Raw genomic sequence first — 12,352 nt, forward strand, 5'->3', positions numbered from 1 at the left:
AAATCGCTTCAGGCCAAGGCACGGGGACTGCTCTCCGTGGCTGCTGAGTTCCGCAAAGCTTTGATGGCCTGGGCCGTCTGGGGTGTTGCCGATGCCCACAAGACTCGCACCACCGCCATAGTGTCCGAGTCAGTCATCGCGAGTGCATCTGCTCATGTGCACACATATTGCATCGTCTGATTCGGGGAGGTGACGCTACCGGCACAAATCCCCTGACCGAGGCCGCCTCATCTGCCGAGCGGGCCCTCTCGATCCGCATCCATTGCTTTACCAGCGAGCCCAACAGTCGCAGCACCTGGCAGAACCACTTGTCCAGCATGTCGACCTTCGACGAGATCCGGCTGGTGTACCAAGTACTGATGGTCGTGTTGAGTGTGATATTTATCGTCAAGTAAGTTTGAAGCCGCCTGCACCCTGATTACAAGGGGTGTCATTCGAGCGGCGCTACGGGGAGGCTTTGTGGACAGCTGTGGACCTGCGTCTAGCACCAAACCCAGCGTCGGTCGCAGACCCATACGACTGACTCTGCGCCGTCGGTCACCGCAGCACGATAGTCTTTGTGCTCTTGAGGAATAACTGCCACATCAAGTCGCGAGGTCCATTCATGGTTCTACTTTCTGAAACCTGTGGGTATATTGGTATGATGGGTATGTATCTATCATATTGTCTGTGAGCCAGATGGTGCAAAGTGCCCAACACATGGCTGCGATGCGCCGCTGGCTGCTGACTGCTCGAATGCGTCCTGGTTCAGCAACGATGGCTATCATAGCCCTCCCGCAAATCAACTGCATTGTGGTCGTGTGGATAATGAGCACCAGCTTGGTATGTGCTGTCATTCAAGAGCATCCTGGTGCCAGCTCGCATAGCCGCTAATGGCTAACCACGAGATACCACCGCCGCCGGACACGCCGTCCACCAACTCTATCAGACAGGGTTCCTGAGTTCGCTACTAGGCCGCAGTCTAGGCCTGATCACCAAGGCATACGTAAACTATCTCGGACACCAAAACTGCATGGACAACCTGAGTTCCAGCACCTCGATGCATTCCATCGCCAGCCTGAATGAATTGGCAAAGAAGGCGGCGTCATGGAAGACATCGCTTGCCATCATCGTCATATCATATGTGATCCTCATCCCCTTCCAGTACTACATGCTCGCATCTGCACCTCCAGACCTGACTACGCTCGAAGTCTGCGCGCTGCTCAGATCAAGCCTGCCGGGGTTCGTCAGCATCTTTGTCTACTCCTACGTCCTGTTTCCGCTGGCGTTGTGGATGATGTTCAAGCTCAAAATCAGCCATCCCATCCGACTCGAGATCATTGTATCGGCTGTCGCACTCATGCTATCAGCAGCCATGTCATTGATATGGGGATCTGTTGTCGCTAAACTAGCCCCAGTCGCAACGTTATACTTTCAGCAGATCAACTGGGTGGGTATTTGAAGCCAGATGTAATTTGCCTCATTGTGGGACTAGCCAGGACCGACGGCCAAGATGACTGCGATGGTCAGCCAAGCTGCTGAAGCAGCCAGCCAAGTCGCCGAAACAGCCGGCCAAGCTGCTGAAACTGACAAGTTGCATCCATTTTGTGCCACGGTCGCCCAGATAATCATAGCTGGGCTGATCATCTGGGGGATCAACATGGCAATGCCGACCATCAGGGCTCTGAGATCTCAGCAGAGACGCTGCAGTAATTGCGAAGTCGGGTTTATGGACTGCATGACGGACAGAAAGTTGTTTGAGCTCATGGTCCAGGTTTCTTACGAGCGTATGTCTCTGAGCCATACCGACTGCCTGCAGCTGCCAAGTACATTATGATAACGGCATGAGGGATGTCGCCTCGCTCACTCACGACTTTACCACACCGCAGTCTTGTCGATGGAGAACACATCCTTTGTCACTGCACTGAAGCGTCTCAGGCGGAAGGCAAAACGGCCCCACAGCACAATCTGCTCGTCCCGCAGTCCGACAAGTACCCAGGTTCATCTTGACTCAACCAGCACCGAGCACGTCCGGGCGTGGCAGATGGAAGCGCACACGATCTACACAAACTATGTCAAGCCCGGGGCCACATACGAGCTGAATCTCACCGACGAAGTGCGCCGGAAGCTCACGAAATTGTTTGAAACCGAAGGGGAGACGATCCCTGAGGATTGCTTCGATGAGGCCGAGCGCGAGGTCCACGAGATCCTCATCTCCAACATTTATCCAGTTGTGATACAAAAGCTAAAGAGCCAGCAGTAAAGTATGCGGCACAGGGCCCCTTTGCACAAGTTTGGAGGCGATGATTTCATCGTATCTGGTGGATCGGATGATGCTCGAGCGATACACCAACGAACCAGCCTCGCCGGCTCGCAGAGATTACAACTGGGTACATTGCCTCGTAGCATTTTTTCGAATGGAAATGCACACCCTTCATCATTCAAAATAGACATCCATCACTACCTCGATGCTGACCCGATGCACGGCGTGGGCTGTCCATGACTGTACAATGGCCTGTTCGATGCAGACTCTCAAAGACCACACTGCTCTTGAGCATGGACTGCCCATTCCTTGGCTGAGAAAAGTGTAAACGGGTACCTCAATACTGGTCGCGGATATCATCGGCAAAGCCATGCATTCAAAGCATTGGTGCGATGGTGCCTACTTGCTGTGTGTTCCCATCGGGGATGCAGAGCCCGGCACCCGTCGAGCCCGAATTGTGCCTGCCCGCCCAATGATGATTCAACTAGCTGTGTCGGCGCTTGGCCCTCCAACTTCATCTCAGTTTGGTTGTAGTGGCTGAAGCTCCATAGAACTTGCTGCCCAAGTCGTTCCGGCTCATCTGTATCCATTCGCTTGCGGCGCTTATCTCGACACGTTGCTCTCGGCTGGTTGTAGTCATCGTCGTTGCTATCGCCATCGCTGCTATCGTATCCCACGACGCCTCGGTTTTCCACCGCCAACCCCTGCCACCCTGTTTCCTGAGAAGGCTCCGCTGATATGAGCGCACCGCCGGACCTGCGTCTCGTTGCCGAAAAGCTTTCGGCGCCGCCCTTCAACATCACATGCACGCCGATAGCCCTCCATGACGACGTTCCCACTGTTCAGCTCGTCCAGATCGCGAGCAACGTGATGGCCTACATCGACGAGGCCAACCCACACTCGATGCACCGCGGCGTGGATCTCCGGAAGGAGCCGCCCGAAGATACCGCCTATCGCTTCGGCGAGTTCTTGCGGCTGCTCAAGTTCAAGGACGCATATGACGGGTGGGTAGATAAGGCCGGGCGAATGCACTGTGTCGAGCTGCAGAAGGAGTGCCGTTTGTGTTGTCGGGGGAGTCGAAGGAACACCAATGAATATGCGACAGAGCGACCCCTGGTCCCAGCATCTCATCGAGGACAGATCCTGGACGCGATTCAACGGACGGCATGGTCGGTCGGCACGAAAACGGAGCCAGATTACTGACGGGATGGCGACCACAGCGAGCTCTTTTCCAAATACATCGTCGAGGGAAGCAGACCGTGCCTGCTGGATATTCTGTACTTTCTTCTCAAGGACCTGGCAACGCACAAGAAGCGAGCATATCTCGCGCCGTACCTTGCTGTCGTGGACGTGCCGCCCGAGTATATGCAGGACGAAGGCAAGTCTCGCGCGTCGAGGGAAGCAAGCCTGTGGCAAACGCCGGCTGGGTCTGGTGTCTGGACATTTCTGTCTCACATAGCGGCATCGCGCAACAGTGGTTGACCTGGTGACTCAGGTCGAAAGCCTGCAGGATCAATTCAAAGCAGTCCACAAGCATGTCGATGGGCTTCGCAGCTCTGGTATGTCGGAAAAAGCAGCCATACGCTTCGGGCTCGGGCATTCTTTCATTCCAATCGGCGATCGGATGGGCAGCACATTCCTGATTCCTTGCGTCCGCACGTTCAGGCAACAATGCGGCAATTGTGAAACGCGAGATCCAGCAGATGGAGGAAGAGAAACAGCAGGTTCTCAGCAAGATTGCAAAGATCCGGAAGAAAGTCGAGCAAGTGGTGAGTAGATTGCGCCAGCAGTGCGACGCTGTGATTATCCGTCGATGTGATGGGCGCGTGCTGACGCTCTGATTGCCACCAGCCCAACCACGAGGCTTGGATCCAGGCCGCAAAGAACCTGAGGCTGGAGCAGAAATCCGAGATCACGATCAGTGACAAGTACGTCCACTTGCACGGGAGAAGCAGCGTATCGTGGACGACGAGCCTGACGATTGGATCGAGAACCACGACTGATCCGTGCTGGATTCGTCGCCAGGATCAAGGAGCAGAAATCCCAGATTGCGATACATGAGAAAAAGATCCAGGCGATGCAGCAGAAGCTCAAGGAAGTCCAGGTGAGACTGGCAGGGAAAACACTGTCCCATGCACACGGCTTGCAGATAACCTGTTCCCTGAGTAGATTCGAATATGCTTGGTGACCGTCATGCTGCTGTTGACGTTTGGGACCATTCCATGCTGGCGGCTAGTCCTTGTACAGCGGTGCTGGCGCCGATGTGATATTTGGGAAGATGCAGGAGGAAACCAAGATGAACAAGTATCTCGCCACCGAGAACTTACCGAAGGTGAGCAACCGAGTCGGCTGGGGTATGGGGCCTTCAATCCAGCCGGAGTATCCAAAGGGCCCTCATCGATATCGATAGCATCCGGTGCGTTGACGCGTTGACATGACTCTGTTCTTGAATCGCAGGGAATCGAGGAGACCAAGAAGCAGATCGCAGAAGTTGTGCAGCTGATGTCGCATTCGGTTGTAAGTGAGACGGACATGCGTCCCCTCGAAGCCGAGATCAAGGAGCTCAACGAGCAGATTGCAAAGCTGGCTGAGAAGCGACTGCTCAAAAATAGGTGAGTACATCGAAGGGACTGTGCCAAAGCTTTTGATACAGACCAGCGATTTGCATGGGTTAGGACGAATGGACAGCGATGATTGCATTGCATCGGACCATTCGCTGGGTATCTCGGGAACTGGCGGTCTGACAAACTGTACCCGGCACCGAAAACTGCATCTGGATGCCTTTGGCGAACGGCCACAGCAACGGAGAGGACAAGTTGGCACTGTTTCGACAGCAAGCGGCGATCATATCCCGCAAAAAGGAAGGCACTGCGCAAAAGTTGGCAACTCTGGGTGAGGAGATCAACCTGCTGCAGACAGATCTTGCCAAGAAGCGAGAGCAGGCCAAAGGGGTCCAAGGTGCCAAGGTAAGGCGGGACTGCTTGCTCAGGAAGAAAAGAGACAGATCGTCTCACAGACCCACCAACGACTACACCTTGGGCTTACTGCTGTACAGATCCTCAAGGGCGAGGAGTTCAAGCGCTATGTCAGCGAGCTCCGTGGCAAATCGATGGTGTACAAGCGCAAGAAGGCGGAGCTCTCCGAAATGACTGCCGAGTACGGGATCCTGCAGCGCACCGAGGAGGTCAGTCCCGGAATATGCGAACGATATTGCTCTGCCACACGATCAAAGATCATACCCGATTGCCCTATTACTCCCAGCATCCAATAACACAATTCACTCTCCCCACCCGACAAACAGTTGCTGAAAATCCGAGAGCGGCCCCTGCAGGAGGCTTTGACTGCTCTCGAGAAGCAGAGCGGCGTCTCGGGCTTCCATGCCGCTCAGGAAACGCTCGAGAAGGTGGGTAGTGGCACCGGAGACCCATGTGCACTTGAGACTGGTCTCGGCGCAGCAGCTCTGCTGGAAGGGCTGGAATTCGCATTCTTGAAGTAATGCTGGCTCCTTGGACATGGCAGGTTTCCGAACGCAAGAGCGAGATTGACGAGGCCAAAGGGAAGACTTTGGAAGAGATCTCGAATCTCATCCAGAAGCTGACCCAGACCATCAACGTACGTATCACAGACGAGGAGGCGGTGCATTGGTGCAAGGAATATGCGAATGCTTGCAGCTGCAGAGGAGAGGTCAAGAAAGCATGCTCTCGTGGCTTCACACCAACTCGCTCGCGTGGATCTCATATCGCCCACATTCCTCCACGCACTCGCACTCAGGACAAGAAATCGCTCCTTGCGCCGGTGATCCAGCAGCTGCGCCAGCTCAGGCAGCCTGTTCAGGATCTCGAGGCCGAGTATCATGAAAAGAAGCGCATCTACGACTCCACCATGGCGGGGCTGACCTCAGAGACCACTCAGATCGAGCAGGAAGTCAAGTCGTATCGCCAGGACATCATGAATGATCAGAGCCGCGAGCACTATCTCAACACCATGATTGAGATCTGTGAAATCGCTCAGGAGCGAGGTAGGTTGGGCAGCGGGACTGTAGGCAGGGAGAGGGTCCCTTTGGAAATAGAACAGTGGGACTAGCACAAGACTTGATGCTTTCTTTGCTCACGCTGCCTGGTGGCTGCGTGGCCTTCGCAGTGATGCATGAAATGAAGGCGTACATTGGAGGCGACGACTCCATCGAAGCCCAGCAAAAGGCACGCGGTTTCAAGACCTACCGCGACCTCTACAACAAGCGAATCATGGAGCAGGAGAACCTCGGCAAGTCCTTCCGAGAGCAGCAAAAGGAGATTAAGGTGAGTAGCGGCGATATATATTGGGTGGTCATCGATCGTGTTAAACTCACAGAGGACTGATCTCGCAGGCAAAATACGAGCCCAACATCAAGCAACTGGGTATGTTTGCCGACGTCAAGAAACTGCTGCTTCTGAAGCTCGCACACAACAAGCGACTGCTAGCGACTGGCGGCCAGAAGGACGAGATCGGCGGGGTAAGCTGGCGAGCTGGGCACTCGAAGCACCGACAGACACAGCGATATCCTGTCGCGGATGAACTGTGGGTGATGTTGGTATAGAGGCGCCAAGAGGACAGGATGTGCTGATTGTATGCTCTGACCGCCCGCACTCTCGACCAACAGGGCACCCAGGATAGACTCGTCCTCTAGATTCAATGCCCAGGCGCTTATCTGGACCAGTGACGCGGCAGTAGCAGCAGCACGGCCGCGTCGCCATCGCACAAAGAAATGTACAGGGAAATGCTCATGCTGCAAATGGAATGACAGAACTGTGTCGACTATATTACTAATAGCGCTCGGCAGAGGTCTCGGCTGCTGGCGACTTGGTTTCAGTCGCATTGGCCTGTTGGTTTGCTCGGGTCGATTTTGGCTTGGCATGTTGCGACTGCCAGTGATCCTCCGATCGACGGGCAACGGAGAGGCTGGCGCGCTTCTGGGCCTCCAGCTGCTGCTCCCGTCGGATGATGCGGTCAAACTTGGGCTTCAAGCGGACAGTCTTTCCGTTGATGACCAGGGGAGCCTTGACGGCAACCCGGGTCTTGGCACGGTATCGGCGGGCATACCACTCAAAGGCGAGCTGGTGCAGCTGGGGAGGGTGCGGTGACGGGATCTCGACGGCGTTGGGTTGTGGCAGCGGCGATCGGAGGAAGACTGTCGAGCAGGTGTTGTAGTCGACCTCGAGGTACTCGGGGATGAACATGAAGGGTCCCATGAAGGGCACGGGCGCAAAGGAGCGCTCGTTGGGCTGCTCGGGGTTGGTTGCCTTGAGGGTGGGCACGACGGAGGGAGAGACAGTGACGATGTCGCCATCCTCGAGCCGGCGCGACGGATGAATGCACTGGCGCAACAGAGGAGCAGGGGTAAGCAGCAGGACACGGCGGTCGAGTTGGGCACCGGTGCAGCATACAGCCGTCCGCGATACTTAATCCATGCGCGACACCGTGACTCGCAGCGATGGACATGTTGACTCCAGCCATCAGTAAGCAGTGCCATGGAGGTGAACAGCCTCTCGTTGCCATCTGGCCAACGGGAGCAGTGCATCTGTGTCGCTCAGGAACCAGCCGCGGCCGGAAAGCCGACGGGATCGAGCACGATCACGAAGCCGCTGCGTTGTGCCTCGGATCAGCCATGCCTGGAGACCAAGCCGCCATAGCGCTTTCCGAGTCGACTGCATGATCCCTCAACACCACGCCTCATCGCTGCGAGTGCCCCGCTATCGATCGAAACGCACCTTGACGCCGTTCACCTTGACGTGGCCTCGGACGACGTGCGATCGGGCCTGCAGGTCACTTGATGCAAAGTGGCTCCTGAAGATGACAACGTCGAGTCTCCTCTCGAGCTCGGCAAACATGAGCGCCTGGATGGGCGGGGTCTGTTCCCGCTCCTTGCGAGTCAGCAGCTGGGTGGGCAGCTTTGTGTTGAAGTGCCGATCGAGGAATTGCCGCTCGCAGATCTCGTTGCCGTGATACGATCGCACCTCGCGCTTGCAGGTGAAGCGCTGCTGGTAGACGGATCCTCGCGAGATGTCGGTGCGGTTGGTGCGCTGGGCAAGGTTGTAGAGGTTGTACTTGTCCCATGACATGCGGATCAGCTGCTTCTTGGGATCGAAGAGCTGCTTGACCTTTTGGTTCTTCCAGACGAGGAAGCGCATGGCTGCTGTTGGGCCGGACGAGGGATGCGTATGCGCGGGATGTGGGCAGCGGCGGCGAGGCTCGGAGACAGATGTCGCAGGGGCTATGGGCGGCTCGTGCGGCTTGTGCGGCTCGGCTTGGTCGTGTGTCGGCAGGGAGTCGATCAGATCCAGTCCGCGGTCGCTTGGAGTGCCTTGGTGATCTGCATCATGCTGCTTGGAGAGCGAAAATTTTTTTCGCATTGCGGTTCTGTGCGGGGGTTCTGTGGCTCCGGCGTGGCGCAGACATGTGACAAACACATGACTGCGCTCTGTGCAACGGCGCTCCCCCTGGCCTGTCTTGTGCATCGGCGCGCGCCCCTGGATTCTGCGGCCGAAAAAGCCCGCCCTGCTGGCCCCTGCCGGTCCAGCCTCCTCTGTCCGGCGGTCGCTCCCCCCGGCGGCTGCCGCTCTTTTTTCCCTCTCTTCCTCTGCAGCGTCGGCAGGGGACTCGGGAGGGGACGTGAGAAGCAAGCCTTGGTCGCTCCGTGGATTGCTCCAGCTCCAGGATCTTGGATATCGATTGTTCAACGAAGCAGCATATCGATTGCTCGAGCATCGCGGATAGGGCCTGCGCCAGAGTAGCGAATATCATCTGGCCTTTCTATCGCCGACACCGCCTCTGTCTCGATCGCAGACGCTTCCTGAATCAGAGCTGCGGATCTGTGGGGACTCGATAAGTGTGCTCGAGTCGGTGCGCCTTCTTCTTTGTCTGGCTGTGTCGCAATTCGTCCTTGAACCAGCAATCGCTCTGCCAAGACTGCAACTACAGAGCCCAAACCTCAAGCAGCGAGCACTCCAAGTTCAAGTCGGACGATCATGACGCAGGATCAGATGCAGATCGATCAGGCTGTCGATCAGACTGTCGAGGCGAGCCCAGGCTTGCCGGGGAGCATCGTCGAGGCATCACAACCAGAGCACCTCAGAAACTGGAACAGAGCGGTCGCTGAGCACACTCGTCAGCGCCCCCGAGTCCACCAGGTTTGATTGCTCGAGCAAGCCAAGAAGGCATATGTCTGTGTGTTGCTGCTATGCATGGCCCACCACCGGGAACGCTCAAGCACAAACTCACCCAGATCGAATCGCGGGCCCCCAAAATCCAGATGCTCGAGCAGATGAAGATTCGTCTCCAAGTTGCAGCTTTCCGCATCGCCTCCGGGCGAGTCCAGGGGCCTCTATCGAATCTGGAGAAGAGCGTGAAGAAACGATGCCTCGATCGCCAGAAGATGCTCGCCGCCAGCACCAGGGGAGCATTGGCCGTCCTTCCCTCACGCGACGGCCGGGGTGATGGTACCACCGGATCCAAAGGCAGCAAATCGGCCGAGGCTGGCATATCATCTGGCTCAGGCAAAACAAGTAACGAAGAATCCCCAGCGCTTAAGCAGGATGCTCAGTTGGGACACGACTCGCCAAGCACAGAGGCCCTCCGAGCTGCCTTTGGGCTGCCATCCCGGCGACAGACGGCGGTCGCTCGTGCACATATAAGAGAGCCAGGTGTGAACATGCGACAGCAGCTTGCCACATTCGATGTATGCGGGTACTAGCGCATGGGCTCAGCTTTAGCAGCGATACCTCAAGACCTCGCGCCTTCGCCAGCTTGTCTCTGCTGACAGATAGAAACGACGGCTGTATTGATGGTCGATGTGATCTGCTAACCATATGGATGCACAACTGCCTTCTTTGTTTCCACGACTGTGTTTGGTCGATGTGGAACCAGCCGCTCAAACCAGCCGAGTGCCAGCACGTCCACACTCGATCCTTGGTTCGTCCCGTGGGAGATGCGAGTCCCACTCGCTGCCGAGCGGCGGTGGTAGCGGACAAAATCGAACCGGATCCACGTTTGCCTCATGGATGACGACAGAGGGGCTTGATACGGTGCCGATTCAAGCACTGGCTGGAGTAGAATCCTCGCGGACAAACCACGGCTCTGTATCTGCCGCACCAGGGGAGCTGAGAGGCCAAGATGCCACCGACGATGCAATCGGCGCAGCGGGACCATCGCGGATGAACGCCCTGTCGTCAGCAGAAACTGTGGCTGCTGGATCAAACGCCGACAGCCACTCGGAACCTGGTTCTGGCCGGCTATGCTCGATGGAGGACGCAATCATTGAGTGCGCATCGCATTCGCCTTACGCACAGCCACCGACGGCACTGGCGGCCGAGCCACGAATGCGGACGGATTGAATCGCCACGCAGATAGCTGACTCCGCGACCTGGCACCGCTGCATCAGGCAAGCGCAATGTGAATACAGTCCGGGTGCATTTTGAAGACAGCCGGACGAACGATCATGCAAAGTTTGATATCGAGCGCTGTGCAATAGAATCCCGCCGTCCATGTACTTCCAGATCCCGCACATTGGAACGAGTGTCGATGCAACCGACTAGGACGGCTATATTGAGATCCGGGACATGCATATGATATCGAATTAGGCGTGTATCACGCGGCGATAAGTGCGGACGTCCATGGCCAGATGGAGCGACAGGCGGTGGTGGTTGTGGGGAAAAGGAGGGAGTAAGGCACTCTGCGATTATTAAGTGAGCGTGCAATCACCAAGCGATTCTCGGGCTCGAGACTGAGGACCATGCTGCATTATGTGCTGCATTACGGACTGATTATGTTTGAGGTGCGTGAGCGGAATGGCGAGGTGAGGGATTGAGTCAGGCGATACAGGGCCGATGCTCCATAAGGCCCACAGGCGGTCATGCAGGACTACAGCGACCGGTTGATGAATCGGCGGGGCGGGGTAGCTGCTGAACCCACGGTGGTGCCCGAGGACAGCATATCGCCCTCGAGCCGAGAGTACTGTCCGCGCCGTGCATGATAGTGTCGGCTGGCCATGGCCGCGAGCATCGACGACTGTGAGGGCTGAGACGAACTGCCTGGGCGATTGAGACTCGAATCTCGGTCCTTGAAGATTGGCTTGGGCGCGAACGAACGACGGCTGGCGGACCCGCCTGATGGAGCAAGCGGCGACATCAAGTATGCCTTGGAGGGCTTCTTGGCGATCGAGACCCTGCCGGTGTGGGCTCTTCGTTCGCGGCGTGGTCGCGACGGCCGGCCGGATGACGAAGAGTTGAGGTGAGCCGAAGCGGTTGGGTCTTGGAACCCAGCCGCCTGCGATGCAGATAAGGCAGGTCTCCGGGATGAGGCAGGAGGCGGTCGCCACCTTGCGCTTGGCTGCTGAAAGTCAGCAGCACTGTCGCTGACGAGAATGACCGATCCTCTCACAACCCGGGATGAGGGCGGCTTCGTGGGCGACGCAACGCGATTGAGGCTTGGTGGTGGAGACTCAAGCTCATGGTCAAGGAACTGGTTCCACAGCAGGCGGTCTTGGCGGATCCAGAGAAAGATGCGAAGCGATGAGAGAGCAAAGGCCGCGATGCAGAGAGCGAGCCAGGCGATGGCGATGCTGCTTGAGAGAGGGACGGGGGCATCCGGGTAGTAGAGCAGCTTCTGGGGGGAGACATGGCCGCTGGCGTCAGTGAGATTGAGGCCAAAGGGCAGCGTGTAAAGATCCATGGAGCTGCCGGAGGACATTCTGCAGCAGCTGGTGCATCCAGAGCACAGGGAACCTGGCCTGCGGCGACGAAACTGGAGCAGAGGCGGGTGGGAGGATGCGATCGGTCTAAATTCAAGCGAGAAGTCATAGCGGATGCTCGTGGCCGGGGTCGACGGTGGTTTTCAGCGCAAGCCCGTCGAGCAAGCAAGCGGGGGAGGGTGGGGCTGGAGACAAGACCAGGCAAGCAACAAGACCCGGCTGGCGACGCGGCTTGTCTGGCTGAATGGGCAGAGTTGGGAGGCAAGGCCGGATCGTGCAATCTTGGCTCTGCAAGGGAGGGAGGGTTCGTGCCCTGCACACGACCGCTGTGCAGAGCGACAGGGTCGACAAGGCCCGTGGGAACGCCGGACAGAGCAGCAGGGGAG

The 12,352-nt window shown here is 57.1% G+C and overlaps 5 protein-coding genes across 5 annotated transcripts; 3 read left to right on the forward strand and 2 right to left on the reverse strand.

Annotated features, from left to right (window-relative positions):
• The first annotated feature begins 67 nt into the window (after positions 1-67).
• On the forward strand, positions 68-2,418 carry BJ171DRAFT_487011 (uncharacterized protein). Its single transcript, XM_053109243.1, has 6 exons — positions 68-391; positions 547-647; positions 752-822; positions 929-1,429; positions 1,604-1,766; positions 1,869-2,418. The coding sequence occupies exons 1-6, from the start codon at positions 318-320 to the stop codon at positions 2,240-2,242; spliced, it is 1,284 nt and encodes a 427-aa protein (XP_052971527.1). The 5' UTR covers positions 68-317; the 3' UTR covers positions 2,243-2,418.
• A 562-nt stretch (positions 2,419-2,980) lies between these two features.
• Positions 2,981-6,845, forward strand: BJ171DRAFT_564624 (uncharacterized protein; the record flags this gene model as incomplete). The annotated part of the gene is made up of 15 exons (XM_053113313.1): positions 2,981-3,246; positions 3,463-3,674; positions 3,718-3,801; positions 3,908-4,011; positions 4,094-4,170; positions 4,268-4,346; positions 4,479-4,574; positions 4,700-4,854; positions 5,043-5,208; positions 5,298-5,426; positions 5,544-5,645; positions 5,762-6,260; positions 6,383-6,540; positions 6,609-6,734; positions 6,819-6,845. The coding sequence occupies 15 exons, from the start codon at positions 2,981-2,983 to the stop codon at positions 6,843-6,845; spliced, it is 2,280 nt and encodes a 759-aa protein (XP_052971528.1).
• Positions 6,846-7,014: 169 nt separating this feature from the next.
• BJ171DRAFT_487014 (uncharacterized protein) lies at positions 7,015-8,605 on the reverse strand. The gene is made up of 2 exons (XM_053109244.1): positions 7,990-8,605; positions 7,015-7,596 (listed from the first exon to the last, which is right to left on the reverse strand). The coding sequence occupies exons 1-2, from the start codon at positions 8,407-8,409 to the stop codon at positions 7,045-7,047; spliced, it is 972 nt and encodes a 323-aa protein (XP_052971529.1). The 5' UTR covers positions 8,410-8,605; the 3' UTR covers positions 7,015-7,044.
• Positions 8,606-8,779: 174 nt separating this feature from the next.
• On the forward strand, positions 8,780-10,764 carry BJ171DRAFT_487016 (uncharacterized protein). Its single transcript, XM_053109245.1, has 3 exons — positions 8,780-9,408; positions 9,531-9,921; positions 10,145-10,764. The coding sequence occupies exons 1-3, from the start codon at positions 9,247-9,249 to the stop codon at positions 10,609-10,611; spliced, it is 1,020 nt and encodes a 339-aa protein (XP_052971530.1). The 5' UTR covers positions 8,780-9,246; the 3' UTR covers positions 10,612-10,764.
• A 247-nt stretch (positions 10,765-11,011) lies between these two features.
• Positions 11,012-12,091, reverse strand: BJ171DRAFT_620877 (uncharacterized protein; the record flags this gene model as incomplete). Its single annotated transcript, XM_053115421.1, has 1 exon — positions 11,012-12,091. A coding segment is annotated over one exon (954 nt), but the record flags the coding sequence as incomplete, so codon positions are not given.
• Between the last annotated feature and the right edge of the window lie 261 nt (positions 12,092-12,352).

This window comes from Polychytrium aggregatum (assembly GCF_025602895.1).
Source record: "Polychytrium aggregatum strain JEL109 chromosome Unknown BJ171scaffold_2, whole genome shotgun sequence".
Taxonomy (NCBI): Eukaryota; Fungi; Chytridiomycota; class Chytridiomycetes; order Polychytriales; genus Polychytrium; species Polychytrium aggregatum.

Bases quoted from the DNA above. Each gene is read 5' to 3' on its own strand.
- BJ171DRAFT_487011 (XM_053109243.1), top strand. From the start codon at position 318: ATGTCGACCTTCGACGAGATCCGGCTGGTGTACCAAGTACTGATGGTC. The intron at 392-546 runs GTAAGTTTGAAG...CGGTCACCGCAG, and splicing joins AGTGTGATATTTATCGTCAA to CACGATAGTCTTTGTGCTCT. The intron at 1,767-1,868 runs GTATGTCTCTGA...ACCACACCGCAG, and splicing joins GGTCCAGGTTTCTTACGAGC to TCTTGTCGATGGAGAACACA.
- BJ171DRAFT_487014 (XM_053109244.1), bottom strand. From the start codon at position 8,409: ATGCGCTTCCTCGTCTGGAAGAACCAAAAGGTCAAGCAGCTCTTCGAT. The intron at 7,597-7,989 runs GTGCGTTTCGAT...CTGTTGCGCCAG, and splicing joins TCAAGGTGAACGGCGTCAAG to TGCATTCATCCGTCGCGCCG.
- BJ171DRAFT_487016 (XM_053109245.1), top strand. From the start codon at position 9,247: ATGACGCAGGATCAGATGCAGATCGATCAGGCTGTCGATCAGACTGTC. The intron at 9,409-9,530 runs GTTTGATTGCTC...CCCAAAATCCAG, and splicing joins AGCGCCCCCGAGTCCACCAG to ATGCTCGAGCAGATGAAGAT. The intron at 9,922-10,144 runs GTGTGAACATGC...ATGTGGAACCAG, and splicing joins TGCACATATAAGAGAGCCAG to CCGCTCAAACCAGCCGAGTG.